Raw genomic sequence first — 17752 nt, forward strand, 5'->3', positions numbered from 1 at the left:
TCAGTAACAGAAAATACTCAAAGTTTATCTCTCAATAATTTGCAACAGCATGGTATTTCAGGCATGTTTGCAGAGTATTTGGAAAGAACTCCAAATACCAGAACAGTGGTAACCTGCCTAACCCATTCTTGTAGAGTAGCTCAGCAGCACAAGCCGTCTTTGTGCTCAAAGAATTTCACAAGAGAGGTCAGGCAGTGTACGTACTTTTGCAAGTCAATGGACAGGATTTTTTAGGGCACAGTATCTACTACGTGTATAAACATCTCATAAAGTTTAAAAAGGACAAAGCAAAAATGCCACCCACACAGCCTCGTGAAACATTACTGGGTTAGCAGGTAGTCTAGCTTGTGTTACACACCAACAGACCCTTGTGCAGTGATTTTCAACTGCGTACAGGCAGTGAAGGGGTTGCAATGAAAGCCACCATGTGCCGGCTACCCAGAGACGCTCTCTGGTACATGGTCCCTGGGTGGAATGGTGCCAGCTGGCAGTTTTAAAGGAACCCACCAGGGTGGTGAATCCAGCGAGCTCTGTACCTGGCAGAAAAATCGATCAGGGAATCGGGCAGCTGTAACAAAGTCTCTGGTGGTCACGCCCCTGTTGCATTTGTTTGAGTGGTGATTTGGCAGTGTTAGGGTGATGGTTGGACTGGATGATCTTAAAGGTCCCTTCCAACCTAGACAATTCTATGATTCAACGCAGACAGCTGAGCACAACAAAGAAGCCGTGTCTGCAAGTATACTCATACAACAGTTGTGCTGTCCCTTACAAGGGATTTAAGACACTCTGCTTAAGACTTAAGATATTAAACTAAACATCAGAAAAAAATCAATGGGACTTTCCCCCCCCCCCCATATTTTAGTCTTTAACACTCTTCCCATACGAACTGTGTGTGTGAGATACATATGCTCAGGATTGTTTATATCCCAGACTTTCAATAATGGTGGCATAAATGGCATACTTGATTTTACCACAACGCTGCCATAGAGGCCTAACTCCAGAGATGCACGAGAAGAAAATAGAGAGTTGAATTTTCCTGCTAAAAATGTGTTCTCAAAATACATACTCCTTATCCTATTTACTTAAAGATCAGAGATGCTGCATGTAGAAAGAAAAGCCTCTCTAGTTTTCTGGTCTATCTTGTACGTTGCATTAATATCATCAACACCTTTAAAAATAAAATTGCAGTGACATACCCTGTAAAGAATCCATGCCAATCTTTTCCACTGCGTACAACATTTTATATTGGAGAGAAGCTAATTTCCTTGTTTAAAAGTTAACTTTTAATTTTGACCAGTAGTAATACTGATGCATCCTCCAAAAAACAAGCACAAAAACTGAAACAGTTCTTAATCATAAATCCCACAATTAAAAAAACAAAAACAAAATCCAAACCAAAAAAACCTCAAAACATGCCTGAAAGTCATGTATTTGCCAGTACCTGATGTGAGGAGCTAGGAATTTCAGATGAGGCATTAGATGGGCAGCCACTGTGATTTTCCAAGTGATTCTTTCTGCAGGAAGCTGTTATGACAGTAAATTAGACTGGTGACACAGACTTCCTTACAGCTGTTGCCACTCAACGCATACCCAACTGTGGAGCAGCATATCTTGAAATAAAAGCTGTAGCAAGCAGCCAACGTACAGCAACGCACGAACAGAGCACATGGTGACCCTTAAGACACAGTTTAAAGCAGCTCAGCCCCCAACAGACATTTCTACCAGAGAAGCGGTCATTTTACCTATGAGACAACTTCAAAACAATGAAGAAATTAAGTCTACAGCTTGCTGGTAGACACCTCTATACGACAGCTGAGCCCTTCGTGTGGCAACTGATCTGTAAACACGAAAGAATCCACTACTCTTAGTAAAAGCAAGGCTGCTATTTTATTAAAGGGTAAGGGAAATAGTTTGGGCTTAGGAATTGAGATCAGGCTGTACAGCAGCTAGTTGTGTGGGAAACTGATTTTTATTTTTTTTCCCCTGTGTGATAAAGAGGAGTCACTAAACAAGCATTGAGCTAGAAATAAATCATTTATTTTAAAACAATACAGGTTAATAAATAGATTAGTTATCAGAAAACTTAATAAATAGCCTTTTATAATTTACACAAGGCAAATACAACATGCCTATAACTATTTCTTAAAAAGCAAAGAGAGTAAGCTTGACTTGTAAGCCATTAACAAATCTATATATACATTATTTGGAAGCTAATAAAATAAACCATTTTTATGTAATCTGTAGTAACTATATTGCAATAGCATTGAAGCAACCAAACCTGACACTGTTATGTTTGTTGCCATCCACCTTTTCCCCATATCGCATTAGAACTATTTTTTACATTCCAGGAAAAAAAAAAAGTAGTCATTAAAAAAAAAAAAAAAAAAGAATGTTCCACAGTTGAAAAAGGATTTAACTTAAAAATATCCCTTTTGTGTAATATTTTCCACTCTGTAGAGCGACTGTCAAGGGAAGGGAGGGAGGGGGGGCGGAACACAACAAAAACCCATAAAAAATTATTTGCAGCTTTTAAAAAAAAGATTTCTTAATCCATAACATTTCAACTGTGCTGTCTGAAACACTTGGGCAGTAGTAATAATAACTGTTGACATCGTTGGTGCCTAACATGGTGCACGCTAAATTTATGCGTCACTTAAGCCCATATTCAATAGCACCAAAGAATTATTACAAAGATTAATCTCCGTAAAGAAAACAGGTGATAGATAAACATTTGAGAACATTTGATTTAACAGCAAAACTTCAGCAGTTACACCATCTCAAGACAACTGACAAAGATCTGTAGAATCCTTGGTGGTTTATATTTATGAAACAAGAAGGTAAGAAGGGTAGAACACGCAACAACGGCCCATTTTAAGCACCCCATATTTAATAACCCCAAATCTTTCTTCAAATAGAAATCCTCTGTTTTTAAATAAAAAGGAAAGCTAAACCTCAGATTCTAGTATTTCAACAAATAAAATCCAGTGTTTTCATTTTTCAGTGCTAGTTACTTCAGAAAAATACGTAAGTTCAATATAAACTGAGATTATTAATAGGAAGCCTCAGTTGTCAAACTGTGATATAACAGGTTCTTATTAATGTTAGTTGCAGCTCACTAATAAATAGGCTCTATTTACACATACAGAGTCCTGGAAAGTCAATACAGCAGATAACTTGTTTAGATATTTTTCTTTTTTTACAGAATTATTTAAGGTGTATCAAATTTTTTTTTTGGTTGTATCAAAAAGGTTTCTATTCTCCTACTGAATACTTGAGGGATTCTTGTGTTTGACACCTAATAAAGATCGTGACTGACACATGTAAATCCTCCATACACTGAAGGGATAATGATCAAAGAGCTGTCTTCAAGTGAGTACCAAGGAAATGTGTTTGACAAGTATAATAGAAGCCAGACATACAGTGTGAAACACCTTTCAGATGGATTTGAATTTCATTCAAATGCATCCCACCACTGTAATGAGTCCACTTTTTGTTCGTGTAGCCTCTCCCGCGTCTACTTTGGAATCAGAACCGAAGTCATCTGGCTCGTAGCTATCGATAGATGTTATGCAAAGAGAAGGTGAAAAGGGCAGACCCATGAGGGACACCAAAGCTCAGGAGACAACTATGCACACTTGCTCCCTGAGATGATGGAATTCAAATATCTGTCTTATTCAAAGTGCTTACTTGTCAAAGGGGTGGGAAAAAAAAGAAAAAAGAGGGAATGGCTAAAATGCAAATTCAACAGTGCCTCCTTTTAGATCAGAAAAGCAATGGGTCTAAAAAAGGCAGAACACCTAGAACGAGGAGGGCGTGGGATGGTGGGGGGAAGAACCATACCAACAGTGACAACATAAAATGTTAATACATTTCTAAAGTTAGAACTGAACTAGATCCAGGTACAGCAGAACTGCTGCATACTGAATACAGTAGCAAAAATAAAGGTTTCCATTATTTAGCATTCATGATGTAAAAGGCTGCAGATAAAAATGATGTGCAAGGCCACGAGAATTTCTTTCACTTTATGTGCTGGCTTTTGACATCTCTGTTTTAAACTACAAGGTTAACTAGGCATCTCTAGAAAGCTCATCACAGATGAGAAGCAGCTGGGGAAGAAGAGAAGAAACCTATGCAGACATGTACTAGCTGTGAAGATGGTTGGAGGACCACAGAACACAGCTGCTACTTTATTCTTACTCTGCATAGTGAGCGCTTATCAAGTCAACTTGTGTGTGTGGTGCAGGAAACGGCAAGGTTTAGACAGGGCAGTCAAATTTTTCTAGATCTAATGTTTACTAATAATTTGCATATGCACCTAACATATTAGGATAGGCACTTTCTAAATAAATAGGAATGAATTTTAGAACAAAACAAGACAAAAAAATATGGCCAGAAGAGGACTAAGATGAGACCCCAATCATTTCCATTTTAACCTAAAGATTTTCACAGCAGTCTTCAGAGATTAAAGGCTAGTACAAAACCAACATGCAACTCATGAACTCTGAACCTGAATTTTGAAAAGACAACTTGACTGCTTCAGAAAACAGCTAACATTGTTTTAAAAAGTAGGTCACTACAGGTCTCATAACCTATGTACAGCTCTAGTTTTAATCAGAAAAAGGGAATTAATATGACAAAACGTAACTGTTTGCTGACAACCAAGACACCATCTTCCAATCAATAATCGACAGAGGTTAGTTTTAACCAGCTTTCATAGTCCAATTCCCCTCATCTACAATTCTCAAACTTTCTAGAAACCATACGCAATATTTGAAAATCCACGAAGATAGCCTTTTCTCTGCTAGTGCTATTTTATTTCACCAAGATACGCAATTTCTGTGCTGGTCTATAACAACCTGCATTTCTGCCAACTCAGAGTCATTCCCCCCCAGTTTGGAGTTATAAAAGAAGCTTCCAAATAACATAGTGGGTCCCTTCAGAATACTAAATCTTTAGGATTCACTGTTCATGATTATTGCTGCTATCAGAAGGGCTTGTAACATTCCTTTTAAGTGAAGGTGGAGGCTGAGTTTTAAGGTAATTCAGGTCAACAAAAAACGTCATGAGAGTGGACAGTATTACTCCCCATTAATCAACATCCGCATTCCTGTCAGCCAGCCCCAAAGCTACATTCACGATTTCTTGATAAAGCGTCAGGGACTTTTTTCAAATGCTGTCTCGTAATCACATTGGGTATTTTTGTTTGTTTCAAGAGATGTTCTGAACTAGAGATGTTGAGTTCCACCGTACCTTTCCTTTTTTGTACTTAAATGGAAACCAACATTCATTAATTTTCAAGCTTTCCTTAGAAGTTTTTGACTCATGATGTTTTAATTACCAAATATAAGTACAACATGAAAATTAACTGTTTCTGTCTTTGACACAGCAGTATTCTCTAAATGGTTTAAACTGAACAGTTCAGAATCATTCCAATCTTAAAAGCTTAAGGTTATTGTAGTACTTGTCAAAATATTATTGCTGAACTGTTCACATAGGTCTGTAAATTACTGGATCTGAATGTATATCCCTGTTGGTTATCTGAAACTCAGCTCTCTGAATGCCTGTGCTTTTTCAGTCTTAAACCTCATTTTCCCACTTTACAAGAGGATCAAACTGTCTTTGTTTGAGCTATGACAAATCTCATTGCTCTTCTCTCTCTTACATTTCTTTTTTTTGTGGTCGCTGCTTATTAGCCACTTCACAAAATGGTTTCCTGTACGTAGTCACTTAACTAGAATACAAGTATGCTGGACTGCTTTAAACAGTCCTCTCATAGATTACCTCTTCCTATTAGGACTGTGGGTTTTTCAGAAGCTGTCAAGGCATCTGAGGGTTTCAGTTCAGGTTTGCAAATTCTTCCAAAAACATATAGCTCCTTCTGGATGCTTTACCTGTTTAGAATTTGAATACAGTCCAATATTATAGAGAGTGAAATTGAATTATTAAGCCAGTATAGGCCATCTGAAACAGATACATTCACATGTATGCAGTATTTTTGGATTACAAAGGCACTGAAATAGTTCTGAGCTGCTTACAAGTAAGCCACCGTATAGGCAATGAGTCTGTGCATCATTTCCACATCCTTCACAGTCTTGCTGTCTGCTCCCAAATAAAAACTCTCAGATGAATGCAGTATGTCTTAATGCACGTAAGTTACAAAGAAAAATGCATACCTGGACACTACCATCAGCTGATAAGTAATTAGTGAAAGATTTTTAAGGGTCCACTGCTCTGTATAAAGAATTCAATTTAAAACTCCCCAGTGTCTTCACCGCATGGCAGACCAAGTTGCCGAGACAGTCTCTAAAAAGGACAAATCTGCAGTCTGTGGGTCAACCAACATTTGTCTCAGAATTCACAGCCTTGACGGTGAACACATTGCTATATTAAGATTAACAAATTGTTCCACTCACTTTTCCCCCCCCATATTTTAAGGTATACATCACTCATGAAAGGTGTCAGATTGAGTGCATTAGAAACTGATGTTCTCTGCCCACAGAAACAGTACCTCAAAAGCCACAAAACAAGCTTTCACACACAGGTCTGTCAGAACATCCCCCGATCTTTTCTGATGGATTACCTTTTACAATAAGGAAATACATCGGTCTCTATGCTCACTCAATCAGTGGTTCCAATTAAGGTCATGTATTGTGTTGACTGGGGTACATGGACAACTGTTCCTTTGAAACTGGATGGAGGCCTCCAATTCATTTCACGTAGGCCACCAAATCGTCAGAGGGTGACTACCAACCTGAATCATAATTGAATCAGTGACCTAGAAATGAAAGGCTCTGCGTCCTTCCCTGAGCCATCCAGTTTCCCCTCAAAAAATATTTTAATCTGTCTTCATGTTAGGTTTATTTAAATCCCCGATATTGAAGTTGAATTCCTTGAAGACTTGTATAAGAACAATTCCAATAGATACTGTGGTGAATCCACAAGCCATTCCCAAGAAATCTACCACTCCTACATTACTCCATTCCCTGAAAAGGATGGCTGAAGCCAAAAGGACTAGGGTGGTAAACACAACGTAGTAGATGGCACCAAACACAGAGGAGTCGAAACATTCCAGTGCCTTATTGATGTATCTGAACTGAATGATAATGCTACATCCTAATACTGCCAGAAGGACCAGACAGAGGTACAGAGCCCTTTGACTCGAGGGGTTATTGTGAAAGATATCTTGAGCAGCCAGCCCAATGCCTTTTGTGCTGGGAACAGTGAAACTGCCCAGCAGAGAGCAAATACTGATGTAAACCATGATATTAGTAGGTCCATGAGCTGGAGCTATCCAGAAGATAAGCAGGAGAAGCATTAGCAGCACTATGCAGAGATAACCCACGAAAACTGGAAAACAAAAACAAGATAATAGCAAGGTGAGAACTCTTGGTCTTCGAAGGATTTTAGCAGGCAAATCATGTCATACCAGTGAACTTCACGTATACATCATGATTAAGACTTGCTTTTAGAGATGAGGGGGGCATATGCAACTGATGATGTAGTCATGTTCTTGATGTAAAACAAATCATCATGTAGTAAGATATACACTGTTGCACATTTGAACTGGATTTAAGATGGCTTTTTTTTTCTTTTAATTCTCTCTTCCATCAGGATTATACTCCTTAAAGTCTCCTGTGACAGACAGCAGTGATATCACCTCATTCATAACCAGTTCTATAAAGCATGGTGTGTGGATCCAGCAGAGGGCTTAAACATAAAGTTAGATCCCATTAAGGTGAGTAGGGAGAGCTGGAAGATCTGGGAGGCTGTATCATTTACATTACAGCATCAGGACACAGGTTAGACTGGTGAAAAGCATTTCATGCTTTACAGCTTTAACAAATATATTTCCAATTCATTCTCGTCAGGTTGAAATGGTAAATTTAAACCAGGGTATTTGTTTTCTGTTCTTGGTTTGCAAATTTTTTGGATAGCTGATGTTATTAGGCTTGAGTTCCTCTCACTTAAAGCAATTAAAGAAAATAACAATAGTTGGCCGTTTAGCTCTTATGCAAGAAAAACAGAAGTGGGTCTGGCACTTACTACCACTAGTACGTGTCCTCCAGGACATTCTCTGTGAGAAAGAACAAGCATTTCAGCACACGTCTCAACAGTGTATTTCTACACACCTTTATTGTGCAAAGCAATCTGCTTGGAACATAACTGGTATCTAGTATAAACTTTTAATTAAAAAAAATTAATAAATAAAATATTTAATAAAATTTTAATAGAACAGAAGACAATCAACATTTTTTTGTTTTGTATAAAACAACTTAAATTGAGATCCTAGAATCATACCTGTCATCTCTAGGTAGCAAGATATACTTTTTCATCACTTTAGAAAATTACAAGTTCAAACTGCCATCGTTCTGGGTTTACTGTGCAGGATAATGTTTTCAAAAGCATTCGCATTTTCCTTTCTGCACACATGTATCAACAAATCTGTCAAGCTCCAAGTACAGCAAGTCACAGTTTTACCACACACAAGCTGTACTGGTTTGCCTCTGTCACGTCATGGTTTCTTCAGAAGTCAATTTTCCTACCTGATGGAAGCGGTAAGCCTCTTCCTCCTGCGTGCTCTTGATCAATCCCACAAAATCATTATGAGTTAATAAAAGAACAAAGTACCTGGATTTGTGAGCTTCTCTTCAAGTTCAGCCTGAGTCGTTACACTCTCGGACTTTGGGGAATGGATGATGAGAACAACAGACCCAGCGCAGCTCAGCAAACACCCCAGCTTGCCAAGAATGTTCAGTTTTTCTTTCAGTAAGTAAGATGCTAAAATGGACCTTTCACAAAGGGGAAGAAAATTAAAAGTTTGACTACATCCTGTTAATAATGCTCCAGCAGTGATGTGCCACATGAATTTCCCTCTTAAAGGAATAGTACCAAATGTTGGTGGATCCTCAAAATGCATTTCTGACTTATCTTAGGAAAGATTCATCCAGTCTCAGTCTTACTCAATCCTTGATGTTTCATCTCAGGAAAAAAAACCCAAAACAAACAACAAAAAACCCAACCACAACACCCCAAAAACTCCGCCACATCACCACCTCCAAAAAAACCCAAACCCCCCAAAACAGGCATCTGACACCCGAGGCAGGTATCTACCCGTTAGCAATCTGGTGAGCTGTCATGAAGCCCCATTTTATAGGTGCCACGCAGTCATGGGATAAAAGTGGCCTTTGGTTACAAAGATCACAGGGTTCAGCTCAGACACGTAGCTGACCGAAACACACAAAATGATGTGGCCTAGGATAACATAATAGCTGTGCTTCATAGAGTATAAAACTAAAGACAGACAAGAAACCCATACAAAGCAATTTACACTCTGTAGTAGATGACCAGTGCAGTCAGAGACACAACTCAGCGGACAACAGTAGGCAACAGAAAAATCTTGAAGCAATGCCTAGCTTTGTTTTTAAATAATTGTACTTTTTCACTGCAGCAGTTACACAATTGTAGTTTAACTATTCACAAAACAGTCGCATATTAAACTCCTTTTAGGAACACTCACTGCCTTTTCTGTTTCCCGCCGCCCCCCCCCCTCCCCCCCCGCCGGCCATGAACATTCAAGAAGCTGTGGGTATGCATATGCAGGGGACTCCCTCGCTTCAGGAAATGGGGCCAAATGCAATTAAATGAAAATCAGCATTGAAACCCACATGTGGGCTGTGGATAGCAGGGGAGAGAAAGAATGTGAGACAAAAGGAAAGATCTACATAGTAAGGGAACTGTGAATAAGAGAATAGGCAGAAGAGTCTGGAATAATCACAGTGAAGGGAAAAAAAAAAAAAGAAAAAAAGAGATTTTTGTCTGTTCCAGATCATAGTGATCGTTAAAGCAGAAGATACTCAGGAACCCTTTCTTCACCACTGCCTCACCTCCGTCGCCTCCACACTTTGCTGGTGAAAACAGGAATAGGTGACGTTGTAACCCATCGTTAACACTCATAAGCCTTCAGTGATCACTGAGTCTATCTGACATTTTATTAAGTAGTAACAACATTCAGATAAGAACAAGAAAAGCAAACTCTTACCCAAATGGAACACCAAGAGCTCCCAAGGGCGTCACTAGCACAGTTGGGACTGCAGTGTAGGCCAAGAAATTCCCTATTTGACCCAGAGCCACTGTCAAGAGAACCAGAAATAAGCCTTTAAATCCCTTTGTAAAAAGAAGTAATGAAAACTTACCCAATACTGTTTGGGAAAGACTGGAAAACAGATGTTACAGATTTGCTTAGTTCTGTTGATTTTGCACGTAAACAAAATGGCTGGAATTTTTCTGTATTTTTAAATTATTTTTTAATACAGGATTTATATCTGCCACACACGAAGATCCAAGAGCGCATAGTAAATCTGATTTGTGACTTCTCTTAGTTGCATATAAATAAGACTATGAATTAGAAACACTCATGGATTACACTCAAATATTCATACGAAGAGGGCTAAAAGTATATATAACCCATGATTTCTGCTTTAGAACGCGCATACATGTAACACTAATGCGCTTGATTATAGTTCCTAACAACAGTGCTGCTTTTTGTGGGGAAAATAAGGACAGTGCTGAGGAAAAGGAATCTAACAATGAAATACTAAGCATATGCATAAAGGCTCTTCAATATATAGCAGATCGCAATAAATTATCACAATGCTATATAATATTAAAAGTAATTCCTGACCGCTATAAAAAGAAGTCACAATAACAGCCTCACAATCTTGGTTTTTTCTTTCCCCCAATAAAAGCAAATTCCAAGATGTGCCACCCTATTGCACATCACAGCTGCGATAAACAGTTCATACGGTCAAGTTTTCAGTTAAAAAAGAAAAACTGGGTGGTTTCGCAAGTGCTGGCAAGTTTATAATAGATCAACATGATGCTTGCATAGTTACAGGGTCTGTGGCAACTGGCAAGAACCTTGAGATTGAACAGAAATTACACACAGCTTAAATTTCCAGTTGATTTTAAGAACCATTATCAGCATTTAAAAACATTTCAGGAATCCAGGCTGTCTTTATGCTCAGGCTGGCATTGCCTTTGACTATCAAATATCATTACCATCATCCAGTTCTTTACATCTGCAAAACACTGTGCAAACATTAATTAATTTACCAAATTAGCTCACATTATCAGTAGAGCTGAAGACCTGTGTAACCTACAGGAAACAACGAAGGAGACAAACAAACTTACAAAACTGCAGAGTGTGGCAAAATTATACTAATTCAATTCACTGCGGCTTTCTCTAAGTGCGGGAGTGAGCCAGAAAAGTTAATGAGCAGCATTTCTAGAGCCCAAGAGTCAGTGATGGTCTCCCTGCCCCTGGGAACTGAGTAACTCAACTACCCGCCTCGGGCTTGATTTCCAGCAGATGTATGTAGCAACTTTGGCATTATCTTCAAGGCATCCCAAAGCACTGGGCCAGATCTTGCACGGAGGACGGAGCACAGCCGGCACGCCGTGTTTCTGCAGATTACATACATTTCCAAGTGACTCTGACAAAAGGCTGCTTTTTTTGGAGGTCAGGTGCCTTAACTTTCTGTTGGAAGAACCCTAACAGATGGCACCAACACCATAAATTAGGTCTCTGAAGCTTCAGTCAAACTGCACACATTGTAAGGCAACTGAACTTATCAGAGGTTTTCAGTATCACCATGGAGTAATAGTAACAGTCTCTTACCACCACCACCAACAGACCAGGACTAATTAAGACCAATTTAAAAAAAATATTTCAGTAACTGTTACCATCTATCTGATGTTGAGGACCTTTGCTGCCAACCTATCCAGTCCTCTCTGCAGAGAAATTCCTCTCCAGATACATTAATGCTGTAAATCAAGACATGGCTTCAGTAAATGCAGACACGGTTTCAGTTCTTGAAGGCACACCAAGCTCTAAACTTGCTAAAGGAGTACCGATATCCCCGAAGTTATGGCAACGCAAAACTTGATGCACACTGACACGTCTACATTAGCAAGAGGACCAGGAGTAGATGCATACAGCAGAAGACGCCTGCTCTGTGCATGTCAGGGGTTTTATTTCAGACTAGCTTCAGCCTGCTCCCACAGACTGAAAGTCTGTTTGCAGCTTGTGTGCATTAGGCGTGTTCCTAGAGTGCATCTTCCAACCTAGCTTCATCTTAAAGTCCAGTTCAGGAGCAGCTCCAACACTGCTCCACAATGTGAAATAAAGCCCAATCCATGGAGACAAACAAAGAGATTCGCTTCACAAGTGCGTTCCCCATCTGCAATAACATAGATGTATCCACTATAAAAGCCAGCCACATCCACGCTGCTATCAAAACCTGCACAGAAACTAATTAATTAGCCAATTAATTAGTTTAATGCTCATTGGAATACCTGCACGCATGCTGCAATCACTCTTTTGGCTAGAGTGTAAGAAAAAAGTCCCTTAGCAGAACCTGTGGGCCTTCCTCGGAAGTCTCCAGTCCTGCAGCGGATCCCAAGGCCCCACACGGGTTAGGCAGTGTTGTGCTGAGTCAGCACGCCAACACCAAAATGCTTGTTCACCATCTGAACAAATATTGTGGAAACAAGTTGACAGAGTTTATGTGGGGTTTGTTAGTCATCCAAACTCCAAAATCCCTACTTGAGAAAATGATGTCAGCTATTATCATTTCACCCAGATAACCGGGGATATTGCTAACTCCCCAAACGTCACCTTTCTCTGCATCCCAGAGGCGCCTGCCTGGCCCTTGCTATTGCTGTTTGTGACTCCATTGCAATTCTGAATCTATAATATCCTTAAGCAATTCTTCCCGTGGTTCCTTTGTAAACTTACTGAGGCTTTGTTTTGAAATACCTGCACCGAGCTACTGGACAAAAGCCAACTGATACCATTCCCTTCAGCTATTTTGCCTTCATTCAATTCAGTCAGCTCTTTTAAGCATGAAATCGCTTTCTCTGATTCACCAAGATAAACTCCTGTAATAAAACCTCTCTTATTTTAACTCCTTCTGCTTGGAGATTCAAGACAGGAGCCTCACAAGCGATAACAGTGATTAATGCACAGATTTATTGCTACTTAGGCAGTAGTGATCCTGGCAGAGGAAGCTGACAAAGAACTACTTAAACTCAGGTTAAATTAGCTGAGGACTTTCCTCTGAAGCTCTGTTGGCTTCTACACTTGCTGTGAACTTTGTCCTTCAAGAGATCTATCAGTTTCCATTTCTTTTGCACAGCTTGAAGACAACAAAAACAGCGACCTACCTCACTGCCGTGAAACAAGGGGCACAACTGGACTCCTATAGTTCTCAGAAACAGCATCAGAACATTTCCAAATAATTCACAAAAGGCTGGACGGAAGTCTTAAAGTGGGGTATGATTTTAAACTCGTGGGTAGAACTAGGCCTGAACTGCAAGAGGAGAAAGCTAACTGCTCCCCCTGCTCTGGATTCACATCAGAGAGTGAACTTGGCCTAAGCAGAGTTTACGAAGATACCAAGAGCAAAATTACACTGATCTCCTATCAGCACCACGCAAGGCTTCCCATTAATCTTGTAGATTAAAAGCAAAACTGAAACTGTATCTGTCAAACTAGAAATCAAAAAGGATTTTTTTTTTTAATTGAGGCTGGCTAAGTGCTTTCTGATCTAAAAAATAACATGTCCTCAATGAGCCCTTTTGTGCAGAATGACAATTTCTTATTCAGCTTTGACTTTTATTAAAAACCGAGCGGAGCAGCACAATCCAGAGACACAAACCGTGCAGGAGCCCAGAGTCAGAGCAGCACGTGGCTCCCAAGGGCTGCAAGTACCAAGCGGTTTGGAAATCTGGAAAGATGTCTGACTTGGGATTGTCCCAGCTCTTCGCCTTCTCAAACACTGAGAGTTTACTAAAGGTGGGATATTTCTGAGGGATGCGAGCTTCCTGGTAAGTGAGCGTGAGATTCAAGACGAGAACCCAGATTTCATGATGTCTCATTTCACCATCTAACCGCAACTTCTCCCTTCAAAAAAAAAATCAAACCTTTTAAGATACTTACTTGCAATAGTGCCAGACCACCATACTATATCTGTTAAGTACGAAGTACCTGAAAGAGGAAGTATAGGAAGATGTATTAGAAAAATACGAAATCACAATATTGGAATTACAAAATAGAACTATTTCAACAGTCTCAACTATTAAGGACCTTCATCTTAACCCTGTTCTTCAAGGCAACTGAGTGGGAAGAAAACAAGAGAGAAGGTGCTGGATTTGGCCTAAGTGTCCAAGCTGGACCTTAAAACAACATATTCATCAGAAGTTCTGTTTCCAGTGAAGTACCTATGGGACGCTAACACTGTGTTACTTAGAAGAGCATCCAAAATGTCACCAAATGCGTATGATGGTGACAATGAAACATACACGTTAGAACCACTACTAGGAGAATGGGAAACCTATGGAAACAAAACATAATTTGGATGAATTAGTTTGCTAATATAGCCTCAATGAAATTGCATTGGAGAAATTCTAGCAGAGAAATTGTTTTGGCACGCAGTTTTGGCAGTACCATAGCATGGACTGATCCTCCTGCATTTGAGCATTGGAAAGTGCTACAGCCGAAGCCTCTGAATTCCCGACATACCGTCACGTTTCAAAGAGAGGAGTGAAAACTCGGGGTTGTCCCTTAATGTCTCCTAAACTCAAGGGTGATTATTTTCATTGTCAGATTAGAGGCTCTTGGCATTGGGATGCGCCAGCGGAGCCTGGGCACCACTTTTTATCAGTTCTTCTTCTGTACAACATCAAGGCTAACGACTGCTTACTAAACTAAAGCCTGGCCTCTGCTGAGCATGACCTTGCCATCACGTTTTGCTCTCACGTTCTGCTCCTTTTTCTAGCAATTCAGCTCCGCATTTATTTGGGAAGATGCTCTCTCAAGACCTGCTGGAGCAATAGGCAATATTGTACCCACTCTGAAATCCCAAGCAAAAGAAAAACACAGCAATCTATAACTCTAGAGGCATATAAAATATTAAGCGCTTGGAAATCACACTATATAGTTGAAATGAGATGGAAAATGACTAATGAAAATGGCCAGCTTTAGAGTGGGTGTAATCGTTTTTTTAGGCTTTTGTTATTGCATATAAAATAAAAACACTGTTGGGGGCACAAATTATAGAAAATATTGACTCAAGTAAGATAACTTTGCAAAATATTTGTCACCCACTGCTGTTTCTAACTAAGCAAAGATTACTAATTGCATCGATACTATATTATTGATTCAATAGAGAAGACAGAAAAGACTTGAAGTGCCTCCTTGTTAATTATACAAAACCTACTGAAGCCAATGGAAAAAAGACATCATCCGACACTGACGATCTCTGGCTTGCAGCTCCAACTGCTAGATTCAAGGCAGAACCGCACTGCTCTACAGTGTTAGATAGAGAGAAACCCCAGGTATTTATCTGGGTGTCTCCAAACTGAGCATGGCAATAGGAAATACTGCGGATCACTAGGTAAGACACATAAATAAACATCCGTAATATCTTCCAAACAGGATATTTTTGAGCTGCCAGTGCTGAGAAGGCAGGCACACACCCAGCACCCCCTTAACCCAGTGCTCCGCTGAAAGCTCTTCAGGCGTAATTAGACCCAGCTATACTGCAAAATGGAAACTTCTCCAACTGCCTTGGGATGGAAAGTTATTCCTTGTGTTTTCTCATTGTTTCCCTTACAAAAAAAAAAAAAAAAAAAAAAAATTCATCTTTATGATGCAAACATGATCTCTCTGTGGACAATAAAAATGGATTACAGCCATCTTGGAAGGAAAGGGAGACTACGCTTGCAAAACAGTAGTTTGTCTGAGGCCCTTAACCATAAGGTCACTGCAGAAAAGGCAAAATAAACTTTTTGGATCAGGCTGCCAGCTGGTAGTAACATGGTTGCAAGCTCACCCTGCTCCACTGCATCCCCCCTGAACATGCTAGATGCAGCAGGCAGTGGAACGGCACTGCTGCTCTAATGCTAATCATCTCAAATACATGTATGTGTACACCTATATTCACATACACGCATGGATACAGAGAAAATCCCTAGCACATCCTGGTCATTAAAAAGGGTCTTGCATAAGAAAGAGTTCCCAGAAGTTATCGACACACACTCACACACACAGATACCGTCATCTGCAAAACAAATGGCTATTGACCACAGAAATACAATTAAAAGGTCTCATGCAACCCACGTTTACAACTTTCCCCTCACAGAAACGCAAGATTAAGAACAAATAAATGTATCGCATTTTCCTACATTCAGAGCATCAAAATGCAACTACCAAATGCTGCCCGGAGGCTGCATGCTTTGGGGAGCTCCAATTTCAGAATAAAATACAGAAAATCTTCATACTCTGTGAATTTACAGCTTTGTTTCGGTTAAACTGTCTAGACAGCACAGTCAGTTCCTGAATGCGCTCATCTCAGAGAACAATAACGAGGTATGGGATTTCATTAGGAAAAATAAAAGAAAGAAATGATTTCATGTTCCTGGTGTGCTTTTCTTCTCTACAAAAGGAAACCACCACGTGACTGATGTAACTTGTCGCGTCTGTCCATGGAAGAGCGAGAATTAAACAAGTGACAAGACGTGCCGGTGCTGTTCATGGCAAGAAACTCCACGGGCCGAAGAAACGGATAGAAAAATCCCACAAGTACGTGAAAATACCGCAAGAGAAACCTTATGTACGGACGCGCACAGGAGTTGCCAGCGGCGTGTTCCAGTGTGACAGCAGACCCGCGCGCAGGCCGTACGTGGGGAAGCTGTTGCTGATGACAACGCTGAATATAGCCCCATTGCTCCCCACCTGCCGCCCCTCCTCGCTGATTTATCTCCTCCCGCACGCCGCGCTCCCGTCGTCCACCTCCCATGTCAAACACGCTTCAGGTGACAAACTAAGGCCGCCTCCCCCCGTTCAGCCGCCTGGAAGGTGTCCCCCGCTCCAGGCGACACCGTCACCTCCCCAAGCAGAGGGTCCACCAAGGCCCGGGGGTGCCTGTCCTCCCCGCGACACCCCAAACCCTCCCACCCACACGCACCGCGCCCGGGCCGGCCGCCGCCGCAGCGCGGGGTCCGCGGGGGAGAGGGGCGGGAGCGGCGCCGGGGGAGGCCGGGCTGCTGCCGGAGCTGGGGGACCCGTCCCGCACGGCGCCGGGAGCGATGCTCCGGAGACCGGGGAGGTGTTACGGGAGGGGAGAGGGAGGATGGGAAAGCCCGGGGTCGGAGGCGGGGGAGAAGCGCTCCCGCCCGCCGCCGCGACCGCAGCGGCGGGGGCCCCTACCTCGCCCGCGGGCCCGCACGATCCCCTTCTTCTGCAGGACGAAGGTGGAGCCGTTCACCAGGCTGGAGACCACGGCCACGCTCAAGCCCAGCGACACGGCGGCGGGGCCGGGGCTCTGCGCTGCCCCATCGCCCGCTGCCGCACCCACCGCCATCCGCATCGCCCCCGCCGACAGCTGCTGGCACGGCGGCGGCGGCTGACCGGGCCCAGCGCACCCGGCAGCGGCTTCTGGTCCCGGGACCCGCCCCGCCCTGCGCTGCGCCGCGCCGCGCTGCGCGGCCCGCCCCGTCGGGGGGCGGCTCCGGGGCGGGCGGCGGCGGCAGCCGCGGCTCCTTGGCGCCCGTCCCGCGCGGGGACGGCAGCAGGATGACGTCATGACAGTGGCATTGCTCTCCCTTCACCCCACCCCAACCGCCGCTCTGACGTCACGGCTTTTGTGCCACCGCGGATGGGGGTGGGGGGGGGTCGAGGCGGCAGCGGCCA

At 41.9% G+C, this 17752-nt stretch overlaps 1 protein-coding gene across 1 annotated transcript; it reads right to left on the minus strand.

Annotated features, from left to right (window-relative positions):
• Positions 1–1018: 1018 nt before the first annotated feature.
• NIPA1 (NIPA magnesium transporter 1) lies at positions 1019–17538 on the minus strand. Its single transcript, XM_074608120.1, has 5 exons — positions 17270–17538; positions 14000–14047; positions 10040–10130; positions 8629–8789; positions 1019–7347 (listed from the first exon to the last, which is right to left on the minus strand). Exons 1-5 carry the CDS (start codon positions 17427–17429, stop codon positions 6836–6838), a joined length of 972 nt encoding a protein of 323 aa, XP_074464221.1. The 5' UTR covers positions 17430–17538; the 3' UTR covers positions 1019–6835.
• Between the last annotated feature and the right edge of the window lie 214 nt (positions 17539–17752).

Source organism: Larus michahellis, chromosome 1 (assembly GCF_964199755.1).
Source record: "Larus michahellis chromosome 1, bLarMic1.1, whole genome shotgun sequence".
NCBI classification, from domain to species: Eukaryota; Metazoa; Chordata; class Aves; order Charadriiformes; family Laridae; genus Larus; species Larus michahellis.